Here is a 24,702-nt window from a genome sequence, read left to right as displayed (position 1 = left end):
GCTGCCATGACAAAATGGCTTCCACCTTACTAGGATCAATAGCCACTCCGTCTCGGGAAATCACATGCCCAAGAAATCTAACTTCCTCCAACCAGAATTCACACTTGTTGAGCTTGGCGTACAACTGGTGTTCTCTCAATTTCCCAAGTACCAGACGAAGATGATACACATGCTCTTCAACATCTCGGGAATAAATCAAAATATCATCAATGAATACTACCACAAAGGAATCCAGATAAGGTCGAAATACTCAATTCATTAGATCCATGAAAGCGGCAGGGGCATTGGCTAATCCAAACGGCATCACCTTAAATTCATAATGCCTATATCTCAGCCTGAAAGCAGTTTTAGGCACATCCTTGTCTCTGATCCTCAGCTGGTAATATCCCGACCTCAAATCAATCTTCGAGAACACGACTGCTCCTTGAAGTTGATCAAATAAATCATCTATCCGCGGGAGAGGATATTTATTTTTTATGGTCACCTTATTTAATTCCCGATAATCGATGAACATACGGAGGGTTCCATCTTTCTTTTTAACTAACAACACTGGCACACCCCACGGCGAAGTACTAGGTTGAATAAATCCCTTATCTACCAGCTCTTGCAATTGAGTCTTCAACTCTTTTAATTCAGCCGGTGCCATGCGATAAGGAGCTTTATGTACTGGGGCCGCTCCAGGTTCTAAGTCTATAACAAACTCCATTTCTCGAACAGGGGGTAGTCCAGGCAAGTCATCCACAAACACATCAAAAAATTCTTCCACAACTGGAATGTCTGCCAAAGCCTTCTTCTCAGACGGCGTAGACACCATCTGGACTAAGAATGCATCCGCTCCCCATGCAATCTCTCTTCTTGCTTGAATTGCCGATATAATTACCGGCTTTTCTTTTAACTTACTCCCCGCAAATTCCAGACAATCACCATCTGGAAGCTGAAAGGTAATTACCCGGCTTCTGCAATTAATACTCGCAGAATATCGGTATAGCCAATCCATTCCGAGGATGATATCAAAACCCAACAGTTTAAACACCACCAAATCAGCATCCAAGAACCTTCCATCAAAATTTAATGGGCATCCCAACGCAACCTTGGAACACCACACCATTTCACCATCGGGTAAAGCCACTACCAATGACTTTGGCAAAGGTTCCGTGACCAAATTACACATCCGCGCAAACGTGGAAGATACAAATGACTATGAAGCACCGGAATCAAACAAATTGCAAGCATAAAACTCATGTAAACGGACTCTCCCTGTAATTACTCCAGCATCATGGGTCGCTGGTGCCTCATCATCCACATCTCCGGTTGTGACAGCATAAACCCGGGCTTGCACTGCTTGCCTTGGATTTGTTCTTCCACCGCGTCTACCTCCACGGCTTCCTTGAACTGGTCTTGGACACTCACGGGCAAGGTGACCCTGCTGGCCACAATTATAACATCGAGCCCCACCAGAAGGGCACTCACCCACATGGGCTCTATTACAAACTCCGCAAACAGGCACACGTCCTCCCATGCGAACACCTGAGGATGCTTGCGGTCAAGTTCTGGTCCACTGAACAAATTTCTGAGGCGAACCCGAGCTGCTTCCTTCACTAGAAAAACTCCGCCTCTTATGCCCTGGAGGGGAGCCCATACTCAGATTATTCTCTCGCTCCACAAGGGTGGCCACATCCACTAAGTCCTGAAAAGTGGATATCCGGTGGCTGACCACCATACGGCGTATGTCAGGGCGTAGTCCCTCCTGAAAATGCTTAGCTCGCATCTCCTTTGTGGCGATGAGGTGGGGAGCAAACCGCCCAAGTTCTATAAATCTTCGAGCGTACTGTTCCACTGTCGTGCTCCCTTGAACCAAATTTGAGAACTCTCTTGCCTTTTGCTTCCTTACAGAAGTAGGAAAGAAGCGGTCGTTAAATTCTTTCTTGAAGCGCTGCCAGGTCACAGCGGCGAAAGATCCCAATTCTGATTCCAGCATCACCCTCTTGGTATCCCACCAATCAAAAGCGGTGCCTTGCAACAGATAGCTGGCGTAGAGTACTTGTTGTGCCTCGGTGCAACCACACAATTCAAAAGTTCTTTCCAAGTCCTTGATCCACTTTCCAGCTTGAAGTAGATCCTCTTCTCCAGTGAAGTGTGGAGTCCTATGCACCAGAAAGCGCTCATAGGTGCATTCGGCTTGCACCATGCTACTAGATCCTCCAGGGTATAGCCAAAGCCCTCCCTGATGTGGCCAAGGACCTCCTGGTTGCGGCCAAAGTCCTCCTTATTGCGGACAAGGCCCTCCTTGTGGCGGCCAGGGACCCCCTTGTTGTGGCCAAGGTCCTCCTGGTTGTGGCCAAGGCCCTGTCTGCTGTGGTCTAAAATTCTGCTACATAAACTCCATCATCTACCGTATTACTTGGGCTATAGAGTCATCTCTAGAGGTATTGTCCCGTGGCTCCTGAGTCGATTTCCTTAGTCTCACCATTTTTCCTGCCACCACAACCTTTGACCCCCTTTAAGAAAACAAAACAAGTAAAACCAACAACAAACAAAAACAAAAACCAAAGACCAACACCACATAACAAAAAACAAAAGAAACCAGCTTGCAAAGGCATAACTAAATAAATAAAAACAAGCAAACAAGCTCAAACAAATAAAACAAATCAAATAGCAACTTTACTTAACATAATTTTTTAAAACACAACCTTAAAAACATTCTGGTACGACCTAAGGGACATGTGGTTTTACCCAGAGCCAAACCTGGCTCTGATACCACCTGTGACGCCCCCAAATCCCCACACATGAACACGGGGAAATCGAGACGTCCGGATGATGACATCACGGGTCATCACCCTATCAACGTGTGCCAAGTGTGTGTATAAGCAACAAATGTGCACGATAAATACGCAGCGAAAAGCAAAGTCAATAACTAAGTACCAGAATTTTTCTTGTTTAAAACAAAGCTTTTCAACACATACATAAATAAATATTACAAAACACAAACATAATTTTAAACTAAATACAAGACATAAACTTCAGCACCCTGACGGAGCTGCATCCTCGGGCTTAGCCTCCTCATCCTCGATCTCTGCACCAAAATCTACGGTACCAAAAATGGTGCCGCGAGTAAGTAAACTCCAAACACCACTAGATAAAAACATATAAAACTCAAACAATATGCATGAAAGAAAAACCAATGCACATGCGCCATAAAACCATAATTTTTCCACGCACGCCGAAAACCCATTTGGCCCACAAATACATATCCTTAAAACCAAGTCTCATCATTATCCCAGATAATGGCCCAAACCACCATTTTCCCAGAAAATGGATCAGAAGCCTCGAAAACCAAACATCGCCATTTTCCCAGAAAATGGCCCACATCCGAAAACCATAAAAACAATCCGGTTATGCATGCACCATGATCTCTCCTAGGAATCATCTGCACACCCTGGCTCTGTGCTACACCGCAGGTAACGACTACGCATGTGACACCTAAACGAGTGATGCCCAGACTCGCGCCCTGCACGTACCTGGCCAGGCCATCCTCTAGTCCCCGCCACTCTAGGGACCACGGAGTTGTCACGACAGCGTTACCGTATCGTGCGATCCGGTCGTCGCCCTGCGACAACCCAGGGGATGTCACTCAGTATTATCCACTCCCGAGTGACCAGAGGAACTCCACCGAGATAATAACTCATCCCGACTTGGGCTCGTGAGACATACGCACCCAAAAATCATTTACGCCAATAAAACGGGATTTTCTCGATTAAAACAAATGCACATAAACACAATATGCAACTCACGCCTCATGGCTCAAATAATCAAGCAATCATAAACAACCAAAACCAAGCACTCCGTCCTCAATCCATCCGACCCCCGAACTCCTCGGACTCAGTCCGGAATCAGCCAACCAACAAAAATTAATTTATTGAATAAGCAAAATATATTTAAATCTAAAATTAGGGTTTGGAAAATACTTACAGCGCTATAAGGTATTTTTAGAAAACACGCAGCGTTGCAAATGTCGGAAGGAAAGCAACGTAACAGTGCAATTTCACTATGGTCGTGGGTTGTAAAATACCCACTTTTGAACAGGGATAAACCAAGGCTCGGGATTGATAGGGAAGGGTCTAAGGATGTTTATGAAGCTAGTGGAAGTGGAGTTTGGCCGTGGGTGGCGGCGGAAATGGCGGAGGAAGGGCCGAAATGCCCAAAACAGTAACTAGCTTGTGGGAGCTGTTCCGATGGCTGTTAGAGGCCGGAAATGGGTGGGTTAAGATGACAAGGAGTCGGTGATGAAGTGGTGAAGAGGTGGTGGCCAGAGGTAGAGCGACTAAACGCAGATCGGAGCAAAAACAACTTGGCTTGGAGGTGGATTTCCGACTAAACGGCGGCTCCGTTGGTGGTGAAATTTTGTGGGGTGGTTCACCGGAGGGGAAGATTTTGGTGGGGGTGGTGTACCGCACGGTGGCCAGCGGTGGTGGTTCTGGGAGGTTGGCCGAACGACGTGAGGGAGAGGAGGGAGAGAGAGAGAGAGAGACGGACCGGGGGGGGTATCGCACGGGAGGGGAGGGGAAAAAGGAAGGGAAAAAGAAAAAAAAAAGAAAAAGAAAAAGAAATAAAAGGGAAAAAAGAGAAAAATGAAAAAGGGAAAAGAAAAGATGGAGGGAAGAAATGAGGTCCAATCCTCACTCCGGAAAACAAAACAGATCCGCCGAAAACGAGATTAAAAACCGTAAAACGACTAAATAAAATAAACACCGCATCAAATAAATAAAAACTAATTAAAATACATTAATTTAAAATTAATAAACCAATATATTAAATTAAAAAATAACCCTTCAGTGAAAATACACATAAAAGCGGGTCGTCACACATAAGACAAATATTCATGTATGCTAAGGTTTGCATGTTTTGACCTTGCATAGTACATGTGAAGTTATGAATGCTTTGTTCTTTGGTTATTGTTTGAATGCCTTAGAATTTTTTAATAAGATTATGGTCGCATGTTCTAATATTTTCAAGTTGTAACGCTAAATGTATATGGTTGCGCATGATTTCATTATGTATGGCTAGGTTGAGTCTCAATATGCATCAGTATATGTCTCATGAAAGTACAAGGTTTCATAGTCCATATCATATATATTGCATTTGTGAAATTATTTCTATAAAGAAAAGAGTCGTTTAAGTTTTGTCACAACCCCAAATGCTAGGACAGGGGAATGCCTTAGGAGAACTTCTCTATCCATTCAGGAGTGATTAAAATGGAGTGGTAACCCCTGGGTTGATGAAGTATAGTCGACGGGTCTCGAATGGTTCCTAAAAGGAAAGGATATCAAAACGAGGTTGCACCTAAAACTAGTGGGTGTCCTACAGTGAAGGCAAAGAGGCAAACTGCCGTACTAAGTAAGATTAAGAATAAGACATAGTCACCTTGGTCAAAGTGGGCCAACGGTTGATGCGGTAACTAGTAGAAAACACACGGTGCATAGGAGGCTATGAGGTATCCAATTATATGTTAAAATCAAGAATAAGGCCTTGAGCTCTAAGACATGTTATGCTATGATATATGAACAAGATCCAAACTCATATGTATGTTTTAATGTTCAAGAACAAAATGATGAAAAGATGTTTTATGAAAAAGTTATAAAAGTCCAAATACACGTTGTGTTTTCAAAAGTCAAGTGCATAAGTAAAAGTTCATATCCATGCATTCATTTTTTGTTTGCTTTCGTATGCTTATAATATATGTTGCACGTTATTTATTTACTTACTGAGATTTCTCAAAATCTCACTATAGTAGTTTCCACTACCACTCTCTCACCTGGAATGGAAAAAGTTATGACAGGAACCTTAGAGAAAAATCATGGGAAAGCACAAGAGACCAGCTCCCCAAATACTTAAGGAGACTCCAAAGAGATATGAGGGCTCTCCAGAGCCATCCATTTTGGAGTGGTTGGAAGGCCGCCGACCAGTTCATTACTGAAGTACTACAGCTCGTCCAGGAGCTAAGAATGATTCTAAACCAGGACAAGACCAAGTAGGTTCGGCCTTGCTAGAAGACGCCAAGTAGGATCGGTCTTGCTAGAAGACGTTTTGATAAGGGACCACTAAGATCTTGAAAGATAGAATGCTTGTTTTGATGACAGTAAAATGATTGGTCCCCTATTTTTGGGAGTCTTTTGAAACAATTATCTTTTTTGAAAGATTTTATGAAATCTACTATTTTGGGATTTTGTGCTTCGATACCATCATATCTATGTTATTCTATTTGACCTAAGTAGAATTTCCACTGTGATATACTGCATACTGTTAGATTAATAGGTGCATTGCATCTTAACTGTCATGTACAAGGTGTATGTAGCCTTGTATTACATGTCCCGACACTTCAGTCACCGTCCAATCCCAAATGGGGCTGGGGGCGTCACAAAAGTTGTATTAATATTTCTAAAATTTGTGAGCTCTTTGACCATTCTCAATTCTGCTTTAGAGTATAGTTATGTAATTTGAATAGATTAGTTGCTTCCACTACATTCTTGAAATGATTTTGCTAGGCTTCATGACATGCTCATTCAGGCTCATTTGCCAAGTAATTGTGACAAACTGAATCTTAGTTCTAGTTTGAGTTCTTCATCAACTAAGCATAGACTGCCCAGAACTTTATTTTGGTATGTGATTGACGGCTCCTTCTCTTATTATTATTATTTTTTTTTTCATTTCCTCCATTTAGTTTGTTGTATTTATTTTTGTATTTCCTAAAAACTTTGACGGGAGGGGGGGTGATCTTTAATTTTTTTTTCCTGGCACCAAAATAAATGTTTACCGTCACAATAGGAATGGATGGGTGCAAATATTTCTACTAGAAAGGATTTGATTGAGAAACGTTGAAACCCGTGAACTTAGGAGCAGGTGGATGGAGGAGATCCCTCATGTTCCATTTTAAGTTGGAATCCAAAAACAAAGCAGTGCATGAAAGTTATTCCTTTTGTTTTGGAAATATATTTTTGGCGTTGTGCTAATGGGAGTGTTGTCGTCTCATCTGGAAGATGCTGGAAGAAGCAGCTAGTAATTGCGAAGAATGCTCATCTTGTTGATCTTCTATGTTATAGGAATACTTGAAGTTCGAGGGGCGAAAGTTGAATATGTTGAAGAAGCAGCTAGTAATTCTGAAGGGTGCTCTTCGTGTTGAAGTTCTATGTTATTGGACATGACTCACATTGGAGGGGTGAAAATTGAACTTGTTGAATAATTCGAACTCTTTGTATGAAAAAATCTCATAATATATTTGAGAACATTTTCATAATATAATTATATATATATATTGATTCAATTTCAATTTTTGTTTAGCTTATAAATTGGGATTAATCTGAAATGTGACATAATTATATGATATTATATATGGAGAAATATTGCAAATATCAAAAAATATGACGATATTATTGATAGTTATATGAAATATTTGAAATAAATATAAAAATATTAAAAAATATATATTTAAATAATATACAGAAAATATATTTATATATATAAGCGATGATCTATGGTATATTATAAAAAGTAGTGTTTAAAATAGAAAAATTAGATTTTATCGATGTATTTTTAAAATGGGATAAAAAAAAAAAAAAAAAAAAAAGGCCCTCATTGGGAATGTTCAGGTATGGTCTTTTATCTCTTGAGCCCTAGTTTGGTCTTTTCACACTGTGCCAACGTGGCTAATGTGTGCAGTGTGTTAAAATAAAGACTTCAAAGAAGAATTAAAACATGTGTAGTGTGTAGTATAAGTGGTAGGATAGCAAAGCTCTTATCGTTAATATCCTTTATGACTCGAATTTTGCTACGTACAAGTAAAGTCGCGTACTAATTTACGTATCAATACTAATTCCTTCATATTTAAAATTTAAATTAATATTGTTTTTAATAAAATTTACTTTTTGACCAATCACATTATATTAATGCACATATTAGTACGTAATTATGCTTGCAACTAGAGGATTAACACTCCCAAGTACCAAGATCCATATGGGGCGTTACAAGTATAACATATTACAACAATTATTCTAGCATAATACCTTATTCTCTTCCGATTAAATTATTGAGAGACAACATTTTCGGCCTTATGATCATGTTTTCCTGTTGAAGAAATTCTTTGAACCACAAAGCAGAGTGTTTCATATATCTTCTCAACCCGTTTTTGAAATCTACATAATTGATGCCAAACCGCAATGTATATCCCAATTCCCATTCGAAGTCATCGAGAAATGACCAGATGTAATACCCTTTAACGTCGATTCCACCCCTGCAAAAACCATATTGGTTAAAATCTTTAATATCAGAATCTTAAAGATACTTGCAATTATTACATGTATTTATCTTTGATGAGAGGCCGTGGGGATCAGTATTTTCAATCTTTATTGTCTATGCAACAAATACTCTTTACATCATGTGCAAGTAATTGATGTAATATTACAACTTGTAAATGTTTTTAACCCCTCAGCATCCTAATACGCCTTGGGTTTCTTTGTAGATACATGTCAGCATCTTAGCTAGCTCATTCAATTAGTAAGTTGGCAGTGATATAAGTTACATGGCTATCACCATGTTTCAAATTGAAAGTTTTTTTCCCCAACCAATCAAGTGTTTACTTTTATACTTCTAGCTTACACCCTTGGATATTTCTAGTGTTAACTACCTCTCAAGAACAATGCCAATTGTTGTTAGCTTTTGCTTATTTGAAGTCTTCATCGGACACATTTCCCTCCTCTCATGCAGTTGTAAGTGTTCTTTCTCAATCCTTCGCACTGCAAATTGACCAGGTAATTTTTTTTGTTCTACAATCTTTCGTTTGAAATCAATGATCACTCTGTTTTTTCTTTAGGTTCAAACTTTCCTAAAACAACTTTTCACGATTCCTTGATTCACAGCATGTTTTGCAACCATTACTTCCACTCTTCACACTTTTGTTAAATTTTTCTTTCAAATTTACTTTCAGTCTATCAGAATATGCAAGGAAGAAAAAAATGTATTCCAAAATGTATTGAAAAATGAATTGCGTCTCTGTTACAATCTGTTCAAGTCTATTTATATACAAACTAACTTAACACTAACTTAACTAAACCTCTTCTACACATGGCTTCTACACGTGGCTTACTAACTTAATACTCCCCCTCAAGATGGAGTGTAAATGTCAATGACACCCATCTTGGAAAGAATACTAGAAAAAGAATTAAAACCGAGAGGCTTAGTTAGTATATCTGCTAATTGATGAATGGATGAAACATGCAAAGTCTTCATGGTTCCTGCCAAGAGTTTTTCCCAAACAATGTGACAATCTATGTCAATATGTTTGGTTCGTTCATGAAAAACAGGGTTGGTAGACATGTGGACAGCAGCCTCATTATCACAAAAAAGCAAAGCTGGTTTGGTTTGGAAAATAGACAGATCTTTGAGCAAGTGTTAAAGCCATGTTATTTCACATGTAGTAGCTGCCATCACACGATATTCAGCCTCTGCTATGGATCTAGACACCGTGTTCTGCTTCTTGGATTTCCATGAAACAAGTGATTGTCCAAGGAAAATACAAAAACCAGTTATTGACTTCCTGGTGTCTTTGCAAGCAGCCCAGTCTACATCACAAAAAGCCTTGAGTTGCAAGTCACTTGATGAAGAGAAAAATATTCCTTGGCCAGGATTGTGTTTGAACATCAGTAGGTGCTGCTACATACTGGCTTAAGATTTGAACTGCAAATGACAAATCTGGTCTCGTTATTGTCAGATAAACAAGTCTGCCCACTAATCTTCTGTAACAGAGTGGATCTTCAAGAGGTGCTCCTTCTATTTTTGAGAGTCTGAGATTTTGATCCATTGGAAATGAGGCAGGTTTAGATGCTAGGTACCCTGAATCTGATAGTATTTCTAAAGCATACTTCCTCTGTGAAACAGCTATCCCTTTTGTTGATCTTGCAATTTCAAGACCAAGAAAGTACTTCAAAGCTCCAAGATCTTTGAGCTTGAATTGAGAATGAAGAAAAATCTTTAAGTCACTTACTGCTGAATCATCATTGCTGGCGATGATGATATCATCGACATACACCAACAAAGCAATGAATGAACTGTTTTTCTGTGTTGTAAACAAAGTTGGATCAGCTGAGGATTAGATAAAACCATGTTTCAATAGAGCAGTGGAAAACTTAGAAAACCACTGCCTTGATGCCTGTTTTAGGCCATATAAAGATTTATTGAGTTTGCATACAAGCTGGTTAGCATAGTCTGACTTGACAGTGGGCATCAACTCCCCCTTGGCTGCAGCACTATTTTGATTACAATAAAAACCTTGAGGAAGAGACATATAAACTTCTTCTTCTAAGTCTCCATGCAAAAATGCATTGTTGACATCTAATTGGTGCAATGACCAGTTTTTAGATGCGGCTATAGCTAAGAGTACCCTGACATAACCAGTTTTGCAACTGGTGAAAAAGTCTCCATGTAATCCAACCCCTCTTGCTGTGTATAGCCCTTAGCAACTAATCGAGCTTTATACCTTTCAACAGATCCATTAGAGTTGTATTTCACCTTATAAACCCATTTACATCCAATAGCATTTTTGTTAGGAGGTAAATGAGTAAGTGTCCAAGTTTTATTATCTTCTAAAGCTTTGATTTCAACAGCCATGGCATCACACCACTGATTGTGTTTAATGGCTTCTCTAAAGGAATTGGGTTCTTTATGTGAGGATATAGCAAGTGTGAAAGCTCTATGTGAGGTAGACAGATTGGAATATGATATAAAAGAAGAAAGTGGATATGGAATACCTGAGGATGAACCTTCACTCGAGTTAGATGATGAAGTGGCTTCTGCAGTTTTGGCTAAGCTGCAATGATACTCTGCAAGATAAGATGGCTGCTTATGTATTCTAGTAGACTTTCTAGTTGAGGGAATTATCTCAGGATTTGATGGTGAAGAAACTGGAATTGAAACAGAAACTGACTCAGAATTTTCTGGAATTGAATGAGAAGTAGCCTGAGTTTGAGGATAGTCAAAAGTTGCATTATCTGTTAGTGGTATAGGTAGAACAATTGATTTTGTAGGAAGATCATAACCTGTTTTGAATGGAAAAACAGATTCTCGAAATATAACATCTCTGGACAAAAAAATAACATTGGTTTCTAAATCATAGAGTTTATACCCTTTTGTTCCATATGGATATCCAATGAACACACAAGGGTGAGCTCTAGGTGCAAACTTTGAGCAATTATGAGATAGAGTTGATGCAAAACATAGGCAACCAAATACTCTAAGATTTGAGTAATTTGGTGGCTTAGAAAATAGAATTTCATATGGTGTTTTATTTGACAACAAAGGTGATGGAGTTCTATTGATCAAATGAGCTGCTGTTAAAATGCACTCACTCCAGAAATTGAGAGGTAAATTGGCATGAAATCTGAGGGATCGTGCCACATTGAGTAAATGCTGATGTTTACACTCAACTACACCATTTTGTCGAGGTGTAGCTCTACAAGTTTGTTGATGAATTACCCCTTTAGAAGCATAGAAATCTGACATATGAAACTCATTTCCCCTATCAGTTCTAATAACTTTGATATGAATACCAAATTGAGTCTCAATGAGATTAAAGAAAGACTGAATAAGGAATTGAGTGTCAGATTTATTTTTCATTAGATATACCCAAGTACATCATGAGCAATCATCAACAATTGAAAGGAAGTATCTGAAACCAGTGATAGATTCAACAGCAAAGGGACCCCAAATGTCAACATGAATCAAATCGAAAATTTTATTACTGATAGAATCACTCGTATTACAGTCAAAAGTGGAAGAAGTAGTGACATCAGGAAACAATTTGTGAATTATTTGGATCCTTTTTAAGGAAGGATGGCCTAACCTAAAATGCCATAGATCAAAAGAAGAGTTGTTTACAGTAGAATTGACAACAGAAAGTTTACTAGAATTAGCAGCAGAATGTATATCAGATGTTTGAAACAAATATAACCCAGCCACTTGTTTAGCCACTCCAATCGTCTTCCAAGAGTGTTGGTCCTGTATGAAACAGAAATCAGCAAGAAAAACAAAACAACATGAATTTTCAGTAAGCTTTTTGACTGATATGAGGTTAAAAGAAAAGGAAGGTACATACAAAACATTATCAAGAATCAGTGATTCTGATAATTTGACTGTTCCAATGTGTGTTACTGGAACACAGACACCATTAGGCAATTTTACTGAAGTATTTGCAATAGAGATAGTTGTAGTAAAATGCGAAAGGGAACTGACCATATGATCAATAGCACCACTATCAACTATCCAAGAATTTGACTTTTTGAGAACATTATCAGGTGAGTTAACTATACCTGATAGACTCAATGAATTTGCTACAGAATTCATTGCTGTTGGTTGTTGTGAGGAGTTTTGAAGAAATGAGAGAAGTTGATTACATTGTTCTTGAGTAAAGGGGAATGGAGGAGTGGAGTTTGGACCATTAGATGCTTCATCAAAGCCATTTGAAGATGCTGAAACTTGATTAACATAAGGTGTTCTTGGCTTTGCATTGTGTCGATACCCTGGAGGATATCTATGTAGTTTATAGCACCTATCAACTGTATGTCCAATGAGACCACAATGAGTGCAAACTGATCGTGATCTTGATTTTTGATAATTCTTGACATTAGTTGAGGAAGTAGATGCAGGGGCCACATTCTTGCTAAACAAAGCAGCAGATTCAGACAAGATTGAAGATCCAACAACTTTCCTTTGTTTCTCTTCTTGAAGAGTAAGAGATAGAACTCTGTCAATGGATGGAATTGGATCCATTAGGAGAATTTGACCCCGAATGTGTGTAAAAGAATCATTAAGGCCCATTAGAAATTGAACAACATATTCATTATTATGTTGATAGTCGTCTTCAAAGCTCCACACGAACAACTTGGTTGACAAATACAACTGGGAATAGGCTTAACATTGGAGAATTCATCCCATAAAGCTTTGAGTTTTGTGTAATACAAGCTAACTGAACTTTGATCTTAAATTAAGGAAGAAAGATCTTTCTTGAGTTGAAAAAGACTCGGGCCATTACCTTGCGTAAACCTAGTCTTTAAGTTGTTCCAAATCTCTGCAGCAATAGAGGAACTGATAACACTTGCAGCAATCTCTTGCGTAAGAGAGTTTAAAATCCAAGAAAGAACCATATTGTTGCATCTAAACCATTGAACATAAAGAGAATCAGATCGATTTGCAGTACAAGAAAAAGTTCCATCAATAAAACCCGTCTTGTTCTTGGCATTGAAAGCCATTACCATCGACCTACTCCAAGTATAATAGTTCTCACCATTAAGAGGTTGAGAAACCAAAACAGATCCAGGGCTTTCTCCATGATGGAGAAAATAAGGATTTGAGAAATCTTCAACAAAGGAACTGGTACGATTAGGATTTGAGAAAATAGGGTTTGCGGAAGCAGAGTTTTCATCTTCTGATACCATATCAGAATATGCAAGGAAGAAAAAAATGTATTCCAAAATGTATTGAAAAATGAATTACGTCTCTGTTACAATCTGTTCAAGTCTATTTATATACAAACTAACTAACTTAACACTAACTTAACTAAACCTCTTCTACACGTGGCTTCTACACGTGGCTTCTACACGTGGCTTACTAACTTAATACAATCTGCAAGTAAACTACTTCACAAAAATATATATATACATACTTGATTTTTGCTTTATTCAAAACCTAGCTTAGTGTAGTATGATTTGGATGGAGGGTCTTTATGTTCTATGCTGCAAAAACCTTATTGCATATATGTTGACTCAACCTATGTTAATTCGGTAATAAACTCCAAATTTGATCTTTACCATTGTCAATTAGGACATCCTTCTTCATCCAGATTACAACTTCTGTCTAATATTGTTTCAAGGATTTCTTTTCAAAATAATCATGTTCCCCATTGTACTGTTTACTTACCCATTCGCCTTTTGAACTTCTATATAAAACATCACCTAACTATGCCTCAACCTTAAGTCACAAGAGATCTAAGTTTGGATCTGTAGCTAGGAGGAGTGTGTTCCTTGGATACATTTTTATTATCAAAGGATCAAAGTTTATGATTTAGAATCACATTCTTCTTTTATATCTCGAGATTGAACATATGATATGTCTATTTTTCATGCCATTCTATTACTCATAACACAAGAAGTCTTCAATTCCCTTTCTCAATTCATCAACTTCTACCTTTACAATCCTACCAAAACCCCATTCTTGAGTTCCCCATAGTTACTTCTTCACCTTTTCCATCATCATCTATTTTTGCTCATCCAGTTTCAAATTCTTCAATTATTGATCCTGCCATTGTTATTCTAAATAAAACTAAAAAGTACGAACCATTGACTTCCTTCTTTTAGTGATCCTTCTTAATTTCCACCCTTCAAAAATCCACTCGAGTTAACAAAATCCCTGGCTATTTGGTGGCTTATTTCTATGATGTTGCTTTTCTTTTATTGGCTCTTCATCTTCTGCAAGTTCTGCTTCAATATCAGGTATTTCTGTCATTCTATCTATCTACACACACACACACATATATATATATATATATAAGTAAAAATAAAGGTATTTTCTGTCATTCATTTTTATTCAAAGTTTTCTTCCAATCCTAGAGCTCTTCAGGTAGCACTTTCTTCGCATGCAGAGTCTATAGGGAAATAGCAGCTTTAGAAAGAAAAAAATAGTGGACTTTTGTACTCAGTTTGTAAATTTCCCATTGGCTATAAATGGGTTCATATAATTAACTAGAAAGTTGGTGGGACAATTCAGAGATATAGGGAACTATTGGTATTTAAGGATTATACTCAGCATAATGGATGGATTATTTTAATTTTTTAAAACCTTTTCACATATGGCAAAATTGGTGACTTTTATGTGCATTCGTGTTCTTGCTATTGTGTTTGATTTTTATTTGGTTCATTTATAAATTAATAATGCATTTTAACATTGAGATTTTGATGATATACTTTATATATATGTCGTTGCATAGATTTGAATCATAATACAAGAAGCATGATGTAAAAGAATTATTGCCATATTTATACAAGTATGCATGCCTTGATACTCACTTGATAGCATTTAAGAGACTTGATAGATGGAGGCGTATGTATTTTAACCTTGACCTATCATTGAGAAAATCTTCAATCGGCAACGAGCTATTATTTACATCAACATATCCTAAAAAAAAAAAAACAGCAAATGAATTGCTTTTGACATACGTGGCAAAAGTTTAATTACACTGCAGATGTAGGAGTAAAACAATGCTTTACCGTTTTCTGTGATGAAAATAGGAGGATTACAGAAATTCCTCTTTACATATAGAATAAGTTCTTGGATTCCCCTTGGATAAATGTAAAGCCAAGAAGTAGAGGTCTACAAAAACCATTCATGACAAACTTGGCTTAGTAATCTTTATATGGACATGGGAATTCAAGTAAGTATGTACATGAGAGTATGAAACTGAAGAGAGATTTACCGGTTCACCAATAGGAATGCCATCTTTCTCCGCTGCGCCAATGTTTGGTGTGGCCATGTGAGAACAAGTGATAAATATTTAAACTGATGCACTCATAAAAAAATTGGGCTTTTGAACTTACTGGTTAGATTTACATGGCTATCGGTTGTGTAACTTAGATTGACGCTACTAGAGGATTTAGAGTCGTCTGCATATCTTGCAGTGTAGTAATTTACCCCAAGAAAATTAAAAGACCCCTTTAGCATATTGGATTGTGCTTCAGTAAAGTTGGGCAGTCGACTTCCCACCAAAGCTCGCATGGACTCTGGGTAGTCACCATATGTAACTGGATTAACAAACCTATACAGATGATATTATGAGTTAGATATTAAAATCCTCATAATTCAGTTATTCCTGTTTCAAATTATTTCAATGCTACAAACTTCATCTTCGGTTCTTATACGAGCATATATAGTTTTGTCCACAATCTTATCAGAGTACTACTCACCATCCAAAAGCAAAATCAAGAGCTCTAGCAGCAGCTTTCGTGCTAGCATCTGTTTGGTATTTGGGCACCATCCAAAAAGTTGATACAGTAATCCCAATGTCTCCCATTTGAGAATCCTGCAATAGTTAAATTCTATTGCCAAAAAGTACCAATTGCTAAACAAAGATTCTACATAAAAGATTCGAAAATAGCGACGCCTTCCTAAAATAATTGAAAAAATGTTTTGTATAAACAAAAACCTGGTACTTTTCTCTGTACAATTTTACAGCGGTTGCATGAGAAAGAAGGATGTTATGCGCTACTACATAGGGTTCCGTCGCAGAGTTCCCAGCCGCGCAACTTCCTTCATAGGTTGAACATCGACCTGGTGCTGTGTTTCCAGTTGCATATCCTTCGCTGCTAAAAGTATTTGGCTCATTGAAAGTGGCCCAAATCTTGACTCTATCCCCAAATTGATTGAAGCAAAAGTCCGCATAGTCGTGATAATCATTCCTAATTATTGGAAGAGGATGAACAATCGCCAATATTTAGTTAGCAGTGGAGTGATAGGGTATGATTGGGAAAAATTCCTCGACAAATACTCGAGTGCATCAGTTGAAAGACAAACATACACGTTATTTGAGTGATATAATGTTTATTGTCTGTATAAATGGAGGACAGCATGAAACTCGCAATAATGTTATAGAGCTTGCTTGATTTGCCTTTTTTCCTTCCACTCGATATCTTCAGGTTCGGGTGAGAACTTGAGAGGACTTGAGATGATATGGATCAACGTTAAAAGTTGGGCATAGTTTGAAATCACAGTTTAAATGAGATGTGATAAAATATTTTGAATAATAGTTAAATTTTTTAGTTAGGGTAAGGTGAAATAATTTGTAAAAAAAATATATGTTTGGATAGTGAGATAAGATGATATAGTTTTTAATTTTTTGAATTTGAAAAATGTGTGAATTCTACTATTTTATAGAAAGTCGAATTGTACACTATTTATGTACTATCACGCACTAGTCATGTCAGTTTGCACTATTCATATACTATTTCATATCAATTTTGTACTGTTTACATACTACTTATTATCAGTTTTTACTGTTCATTACTATTTATTTAAATGAATGGTTTTAAAATTTAGAGATGAAATATAGTATACTTGAATATGAAAAACTATTATACGTTATAGAAAACATCTCATCTGTATCGGGTAACCAAATCGGCATTAAATAAAATAATATTATAATATTATTTTTTAATATTATTATTATTTTGAAATTTGAAAAATTGAATTATTTATCATATTTTGTGTGAAAATTTTAAAAAATTGTAATGATAAGATTAGATGAATTGAGATCATTTCTCAATCAAAACGAGTCCCTATAGGAAGTAGAAAAAAAAAAAAAAAAAAAAAAAAAAAAAAATCTCCTAAAGTTATCATTGTAACTTGAAAGTTTCAAGTGAGAGAGACAGATAAATAAATAAATAGTTAAAAATATTGTAGAGTCTACACCATATATCTATCTCTCTCTTACTTAAAGACTATTGTTAAGGTCTGCCCCAACAATGACAGCTATGCGTGCTTCTAGGCAAAATATTTTATTTTATTTTTTTAGTTTTTTAACATCTTTAAAAATTTTTAAAAAAAATAAAAAAAAAAGATTACTAATACACTAATGGTTACTTTTTTAATCAGTAAATAAAAAAAATTAAATGCATAAATAGTGAAAATGATGGAACATATTAGCATTATTCCTTTACTTAAAACCCTTAAATTCGGACAACTATTCGAGAAAACCTTGATCCAACAAGAAGTAATACAACTACCGAGTGATTAGTGATATTGTTCGACTTAAATGGATAAGCTTGAGGATGTCATTTTCTTATCGAGAAACTCCCTAGATTGCACATACTTTTTCCCACTCATTGCCATTGTGTGTTTCTTATATGTTGAGATGTAAACTTACACAATCTTCGTGCTCAGGAATCCACCATACTCATCTTCAAGTGCTTGTGGAAGGTCCCAATGGAATAAAGTTATAAATGGTTTTATATCTGCTCATCATCATTGTTAAAATGAGGAAGAATTCAAGGGAATGTGCCAAAGCAAATTATGTGTAGGTGGAGAGGGAGAATGAACTTTACCATTGCATAAGAGCTCATCGATGAGTTCATTGTAATATCTCACACCTTCTGGGTTTATTCCTCCACTAAGTTTTCCCTCTAAGCAAACAAAATAAACTACATTCATATATAGTAAAAAAGAGTTTTGTTATATATAGTCAATTTTATAAATTTTTGCCTATTCTATTGATGTGATTAATCAAAATAATTATTTTATATTAAATAAAATAATGCAGCCAATTTCATTAATGAAACACACAAAAATAACCGCACATCAAATTTTTATAAAATATCACTTGCCGAGAGAATATTATAGGCAGTTGAAGAATGATCTTACTAGGTAGTACTCTGGACCACGAGATGGAGAATCTAAAGGAATCTAAACCGACTTCTTTCATCAGAGCTACATCCTCCTGAGACACAAACATGTATAGCCATTATACATTGCTACCTTTTCTTATCAAAATAATAGTGATCGATGACTTTGTCTAAGACACCCATCGACATGTGGTCAATTAAATCATACCTTGAAACGATAATAAAAATCTTCAGCCACATCCCCCGTACTATTGTCAATAATCTTCTCTGTAGAGAAACCATTACAAAAGATTATTTGCTAGTTGAATTTTATGGCTTAATATCTTAGTAATTCATGAAAAAAAAAAAAAAAACACCTTTTGTTTTTGGTTTTTTAAATGGGTTTTTGAACCTATCTTTCTATAGAATAGAAAAAAAAAAAGTGCTACACTCACAAAAAAATAATATAAAAATAAATTCATAAATTGATATAACTTTAAATGATAATTTAAATTTATTTTAAATCATAAAGCATCATGTCAAGACGTGAATTTATAAACTTACTTTTTTCAAATTTCTTCGTATTTAAAGAATTTTACAAAAAGAATAGTAAAAATACAGGATGAATGGATTTTGGAAATAGAAATGCTAAAGTCACACATGGGGGATTCCAATTATGGATCCCAATAGTGGTTTTTTTTTCACTTAATAATTAAGAAGGTATTTTTTAATGATGTTGTAAATTTTTTTAAATATGTAAAAATATTAAAAGAATATAAAACACAAAAGAAAAAATTGCACTGGTCGGGATTCACATGTGTAGCTGTAAAGTCACTCTTTTGAAAAAGCACATTATGAAGTTATTATAACATTAAACCGCATGATTACTTAAAGGATATATAATATTAACATTATCTAGCATCATTATGTAAGATTGAGGCTGGTTTAGATTTAAAGATGGGATAAAAATCTTTTAAATAAAATATGAAAGTTGAATAAAATTTTATTAAAATATTATTATTATTTTAAGATTTAAAAAATTTAAATTATGAGTTAAAAAAGTTAAATTATTTATTATATTTTATATAAAAATTTAAAAAAATTATATTAATAAAATAAGATAAAATGTAACATTATTCAAATCTAAAAAATACATCTCAATCTATTGGGAGATTCGGATGCAGGGCCAATCGGCCCATTTGTATAAGTCGGCTAGCACGCCTAGTGGCCTCCAAGGGTCCTCCACGGTGTGGCCCTCGCGGGTCAATTATCTTGTTATTTTTCTATTTTTTTATCAGTTTTAAATTTAATTTTTATTTTTATTTTTCAAAATTTAAAATTATAATTCTTTTAAAAAATAAAAATCTGTAAATACATATTTGAATCCAAATACCTACATCGGATCTATAATATTGATTCATTATAGATATCCAGATCCGCCTACCAGCCTCTGAGTCTGTATCTAGACGCAAATTCCACCATTTGGACAATTGGACTTTTTCTTAGATAAAGATCAAGATTTTTCCATATCCTAATTTGAATATCCACATCCGGATCTGATATTTCTGGATAAAGATTTTCCCAATTAATATGCTATTTGGATTTCAATCGGGATGAACGCTAGTACTTCTAAAGCATTCGCAATAGTTTCTTTATCTAATTCTTTAAAATGTATTATTAAAATTCATTTTTTTTTTATTTTATATATTAACTTTTATAATAAATCATACATTATTTAAATATATGTTTAATATTTTTTCTCTATATCATTTAAATATTTTTTTAATAATTTTTTATTCATTTCAAATATTTCTTTTAACTATCTATAAATTTACAATATGTTCGTATTTTTTTATATTTACAATATCTCTTCACATATAATATTATATAATTGCGTCATATTTTGATTAATCCGAATTTAAATGCCAAACTACTATTACAAGTATTTTTATTCAAGTGCTTTTCTCTTCTTCACCATCTTCAAACAGCCAATTAACGTCCAAATGAGAGACGGGCCGGGTTGAAATGAAATACTGGTAAATAAAAGCAGTGAAAAAAAAAATCTAGAGGAAAGAGAAAAAAGAATTAAAAATATTTAAGAGTTGTGAATAATATTTTCTACATCTAGAGGGTTGCTGTAGCATTGTGTAAAATAAAGATCAAAATACAAAATGATCAACTAGAATAGACTTTTAATCAACTTTCTTTATATTTTACATAAAATTAACTATACTTTACATCAGGCATTGTGAATGAGTTCAATTACGCTTCAAGTATCATTGACTTATAGGTAAACAATAAAAAATAAAATATAAAAACTCATTTGACTAGGGCTGAGCACCGACAAAGTCGGAGTCGGATTTGGCCTCCTCCGACTCCGACTCCGACTTTGTCGGAGGCCGAATCCGACCTCCGACTCCGACTCCGCTTAGACCCCACTCCGCTCCGACTCCGACTCCGACAGTTGGGCTTTTTGTTGAACTTTTTTATTGGGCTTTTTTTTAGACTTTTTTCTTTGACCCAATTAACATTTCAATTTTACAATTTGCAACTCTAATCGGATTTGAGCTTCCATATCAATTTTTTTTTTAAATATAATTTAAGATTTCTAATTTATCTAACCAAAATTAATACATTAGAAAATAAAATTAAGTAACAATTTAATGTGTATTATTTAATTAACTCACTAAAAAAATCACTAGTTAATTATTATTTTATTAATTATTACTAACTTAGAGAGTTAGTTATATATTAGAAATTTGACAAATTTTTTTTATTGTTTTTATATCCAAGGGAATATATTTAATAATTATTTAATTATATTGTGATATTAATTTAATATATATTAACTAATAGTATACTATTATAAATATATATATATATATATATATATATATATTATATATTAGTAATATACTAATACTAATACTATTAGTCTATTAATATATAGAAATATTTATTAACTTATTTACTATAGTCTATAACTAATAATAACTGGATGTAATAACTAGTAACTAATAATATGTAATAACACTAGTTACACAGTACACTAGTTCTAATAGATAATAACTTAAAGATATTAATTTAATATATATTAACTAATACTATACTATTATAATTTTTATATATATTATATATTAGTAATACACTAATGCTAATACTATTAAATTAGTAAATTAGTAATATTTATTAACTTATTTACTATAGTCTAATAACTAGATAGCCTAGATGTAATAACTATTAACTACTAACTAGTAACTAATAATATGTAATAACACTAGTTACACTAGTACTAATAGATAATAACTTAATGATATTAATTTAATATATATTAACTAATAGTATACTATTATAATTTATATATATTAACTAATACTATACTATTATATATATATAATATATATTAGTAATACACTAATACTAACACTAATACTATTAGTCTATTAATATATAATAAATTAGTAATAATTATTAACTTATTTACTATAGTCTAGTAACTAGTAACTAATAATATGTGATAACACTAGTTACACTAGTAGTCTAGTACTAATAGATAATAACTTAAAGATATTAATTTAATATATATATAACTAATAGTATACTATTATATATATTAGTGATTTACTATATACTAATAGTCTAACACTATTAGTCTATTAGTATATAGTAAATTATTAATATTTATTAACTTATTTACTATAAGTTTATAACTAATAACTAGTGTGAATTACTAGTATATTATTGAATTTAACTAATGATGTTAATATATAAGATATAGTTATATAAAATCTATATAATCAATTTTAATTTTTATACATTAGTATTAAATGCTATTATAAATTTATTACTTATATATTAGTGTTATATGTTATATTATACATTAGTATTATAATGTTACATGTTATTAAGCATTTTAGTATTTATACATTAATATTACTTGTTATTATATTTATATTTATATGATTAATATATAGAAAAACATATATATTATTTATAAAATATATACATTAGTGGAGTCGGAGTCGGAGTCGGAGTCGGAGTCGGTGGGAAGTCGGAGTCGGAATCGGAGGCGGAGTCGGAGTATCGGAGTCGGATCGGAGCGGAGTCGGAGTCGGATCCACCTGGACTCCGACTCCGACTCCGACTCCGACTTCCCACCGGAAAAATCCTCCGACTCCGACTCCGACTTGTCGGAGCCAGAGCGGAGTCGGAGCGGAGCCGGAGCGGAGTCGGAGTCGGAGTCGAATTTTCAGATTTTTGCTCAGCCCTACATTTGACTCATAACTAGGTTCTTGTCTTACTGTCATTTACAAACTAGTACATCAATATGGTTAATATATGATGGTATAATAATGTAACTAAGAAGAGAAATACTTCATCCGAGGAGATCTTATAACTTTTAAAATTTCAAAAAATGATAGTTGCAGTCGTGAATGCGCAAGTACCATACAATCATTTTTAAAAAAATAAATAAATATAGGATCCACATGAAAAAAAATAATAATTTCCTTAATCCCATAATAGTATAGAGAATGAAAAATATTTGGTCTACAAATAAATATTTATAAAAATAAATTTATAAATTAACGTAATTTGATGTGCTCCTTTAAATTTTATTATTTTTTAAATTTAAAGTATATTTAACCGCGTATTACATCGAATCATGCTAATTATTTTAGAGTTTCTATTTTATTAGATTTTTTTGTAAATGTAGTATAAATTAAGTGAGTTGTTCTACTTATCATTCATACCCCATATATTTGTTATAGAAAAAATGAAAAAAAATATATATATACATAATGTGTAGTGTGTGAGAATGATACGTAAAAAAGCGGTACTACTCTGCCGCTTGAGTAGCACCACTCTTTGTTACACCTCTTTGTTACACCTAGACAAAAATCATCTTCTAATTTTTTTCTAAATTTCTTTATCATTTTAAAACATTTTTTAAAAATATAAAACAATACCAATACACTAATAATCATTTTATTAATTATTAAGCAAAAAAATTAAATGCATGAGGTGTCAAATTGAGTGGGCAAAATAGCGTTTCTCTAAGTAGAATTATTCTTTTTATAAATCTAGTACTAATTTTCTCTCGTCTTCCCTTTCCAACCGCGGGATGTAAACCTTCCTTTTTTGTTTCGTTTTTGAAGTCCCCCTCCCACCCACAGCCTCCCTCGCTCCTCAATTCCCTCTTACAACCAAAAAAAAAAAAAAAAAAAATCAATGGTAACTTGCAGTACTTCGCACCATCAGACCAATATGGTAAAACTAATGTACATCTGGAAATTAAGAATGTATCAGAAAGAAAAGAGAGAGAGAGAGAGAGAGAGAGAGAGAGAGAGACCTGGACGCATCCTAGTGAAAGTATCCCAAATGCTTGGCCCTTTGCCATGCTGATATGCTGCCCCTTCATACTTAAGATCAGGAAAAGAAAACACTGTAATGAACAAATAATATATAAATGTTGTTAGCTAGGGAGCTAACACAGCATTAATAATTACCTGGTAAGCACTTGAGCCTGCTCCAAATACAAAACCGGACGGAAAATCTCTCCGGTCGAGACCCTCTGTGCGAGCAAAACAACAGAACAGCAGGACCAGAAGGTAGAAGAAGAACAGGCCGTTCTCATGAAGTACTAATTCCATTTCTTGATATCTTATTCGTCTCTGATCTTGACCTCTCCAATCCCCTAGCTAGTACTACTACCTTTTTGTTGTGCATCAATAATTCAAACTTACTACTTAGGAGATGCATCAAATTAACTATTGGAAGTTCTAAAGGGGCCACTTTACCCACGCGAGCTTTTTCTATATCTTTTTAATCTATATACTATTTGTATTTATATTTTACTTACTATTCTTTGCTCATGTAGACCCATCTTATGCCTTGAAAAGTTAGGGCTACATCTACCAACAAATTATATAAAATAATTTTATAAATTAATATAGATTTATCTAATCTGTTAAACTTTATAATTTAACATATCATATTAAATTAAATTAATTTATTTGATTATTTTTATATAATTTTTTTTATATATAAAATATTTATCAATATTTATATACTATGGGATTTCTTGGGTTGCTGCGATTTCGGAAGGCCTTCCATGCATCCCACCTACGTACCTAAGTTTATTTCATGGTTAGATGAAGTAGCGCGTAGGTTACCGTTAGATAGCATGAATGTTAGTTGCACAGGTTGTTGAATACAATAGATACAACTTTTTCTCCATGTGCGCTTGCCTTTCTAGCAATTAACGTGTCTCTGAATTCATAGAGAGCTAGGTAGC

At 34.5% G+C, this 24,702-nt stretch overlaps 1 protein-coding gene across 10 annotated transcripts; it reads right to left on the bottom strand.

The window, feature by feature from the left end:
- Positions 1–7,932: 7,932 nt before the first annotated feature.
- On the bottom strand, positions 7,933–24,214 carry LOC122294373 (beta-glucosidase 17-like). 10 transcript variants are annotated; one of them, XR_006237587.1, is made up of 15 exons: positions 23,915–24,209; positions 23,758–23,827; positions 18,637–18,695; positions 18,448–18,523; positions 18,132–18,209; positions 17,954–18,041; positions 16,238–16,490; positions 15,999–16,114; positions 15,633–15,850; positions 15,512–15,543; positions 15,306–15,408; positions 15,105–15,213; positions 11,949–12,042; positions 10,797–10,868; positions 8,134–8,284 (listed from the first exon to the last, which is right to left on the bottom strand). XR_006237587.1 is itself a non-coding variant. In XM_043103061.1 (14 exons), the coding sequence occupies exons 1-14, from the start codon at positions 24,056–24,058 to the stop codon at positions 12,008–12,010; spliced, it is 1,503 nt and encodes a 500-aa protein (XP_042958995.1). In that variant the 5' UTR covers positions 24,059–24,210; the 3' UTR covers positions 11,756–12,007. The 10 variants fall into 10 exon arrangements, 7 of the variants coding, with proteins under 7 accessions (XP_042958994.1, XP_042958998.1, XP_042958997.1 ...); XR_006237586.1 differs by lacking the exon at positions 8,134–8,284 and adding an exon at positions 8,990–9,726; XR_006237585.1 differs by lacking the exon at positions 8,134–8,284 and adding an exon at positions 13,076–13,197 and having other exon boundaries at positions 23,915–24,210.
- Positions 24,215–24,702: the final 488 nt, after the last annotated feature.

The sequence above is a fragment of the Carya illinoinensis genome, chromosome 14 (assembly GCF_018687715.1).
Source record: "Carya illinoinensis cultivar Pawnee chromosome 14, C.illinoinensisPawnee_v1, whole genome shotgun sequence".
NCBI classification, from domain to species: Eukaryota; Viridiplantae; Streptophyta; class Magnoliopsida; order Fagales; family Juglandaceae; genus Carya; species Carya illinoinensis.
Note: the sequence above shows the minus strand (reverse complement) of the source record. Positions and strands in the feature narration are given on the sequence as shown.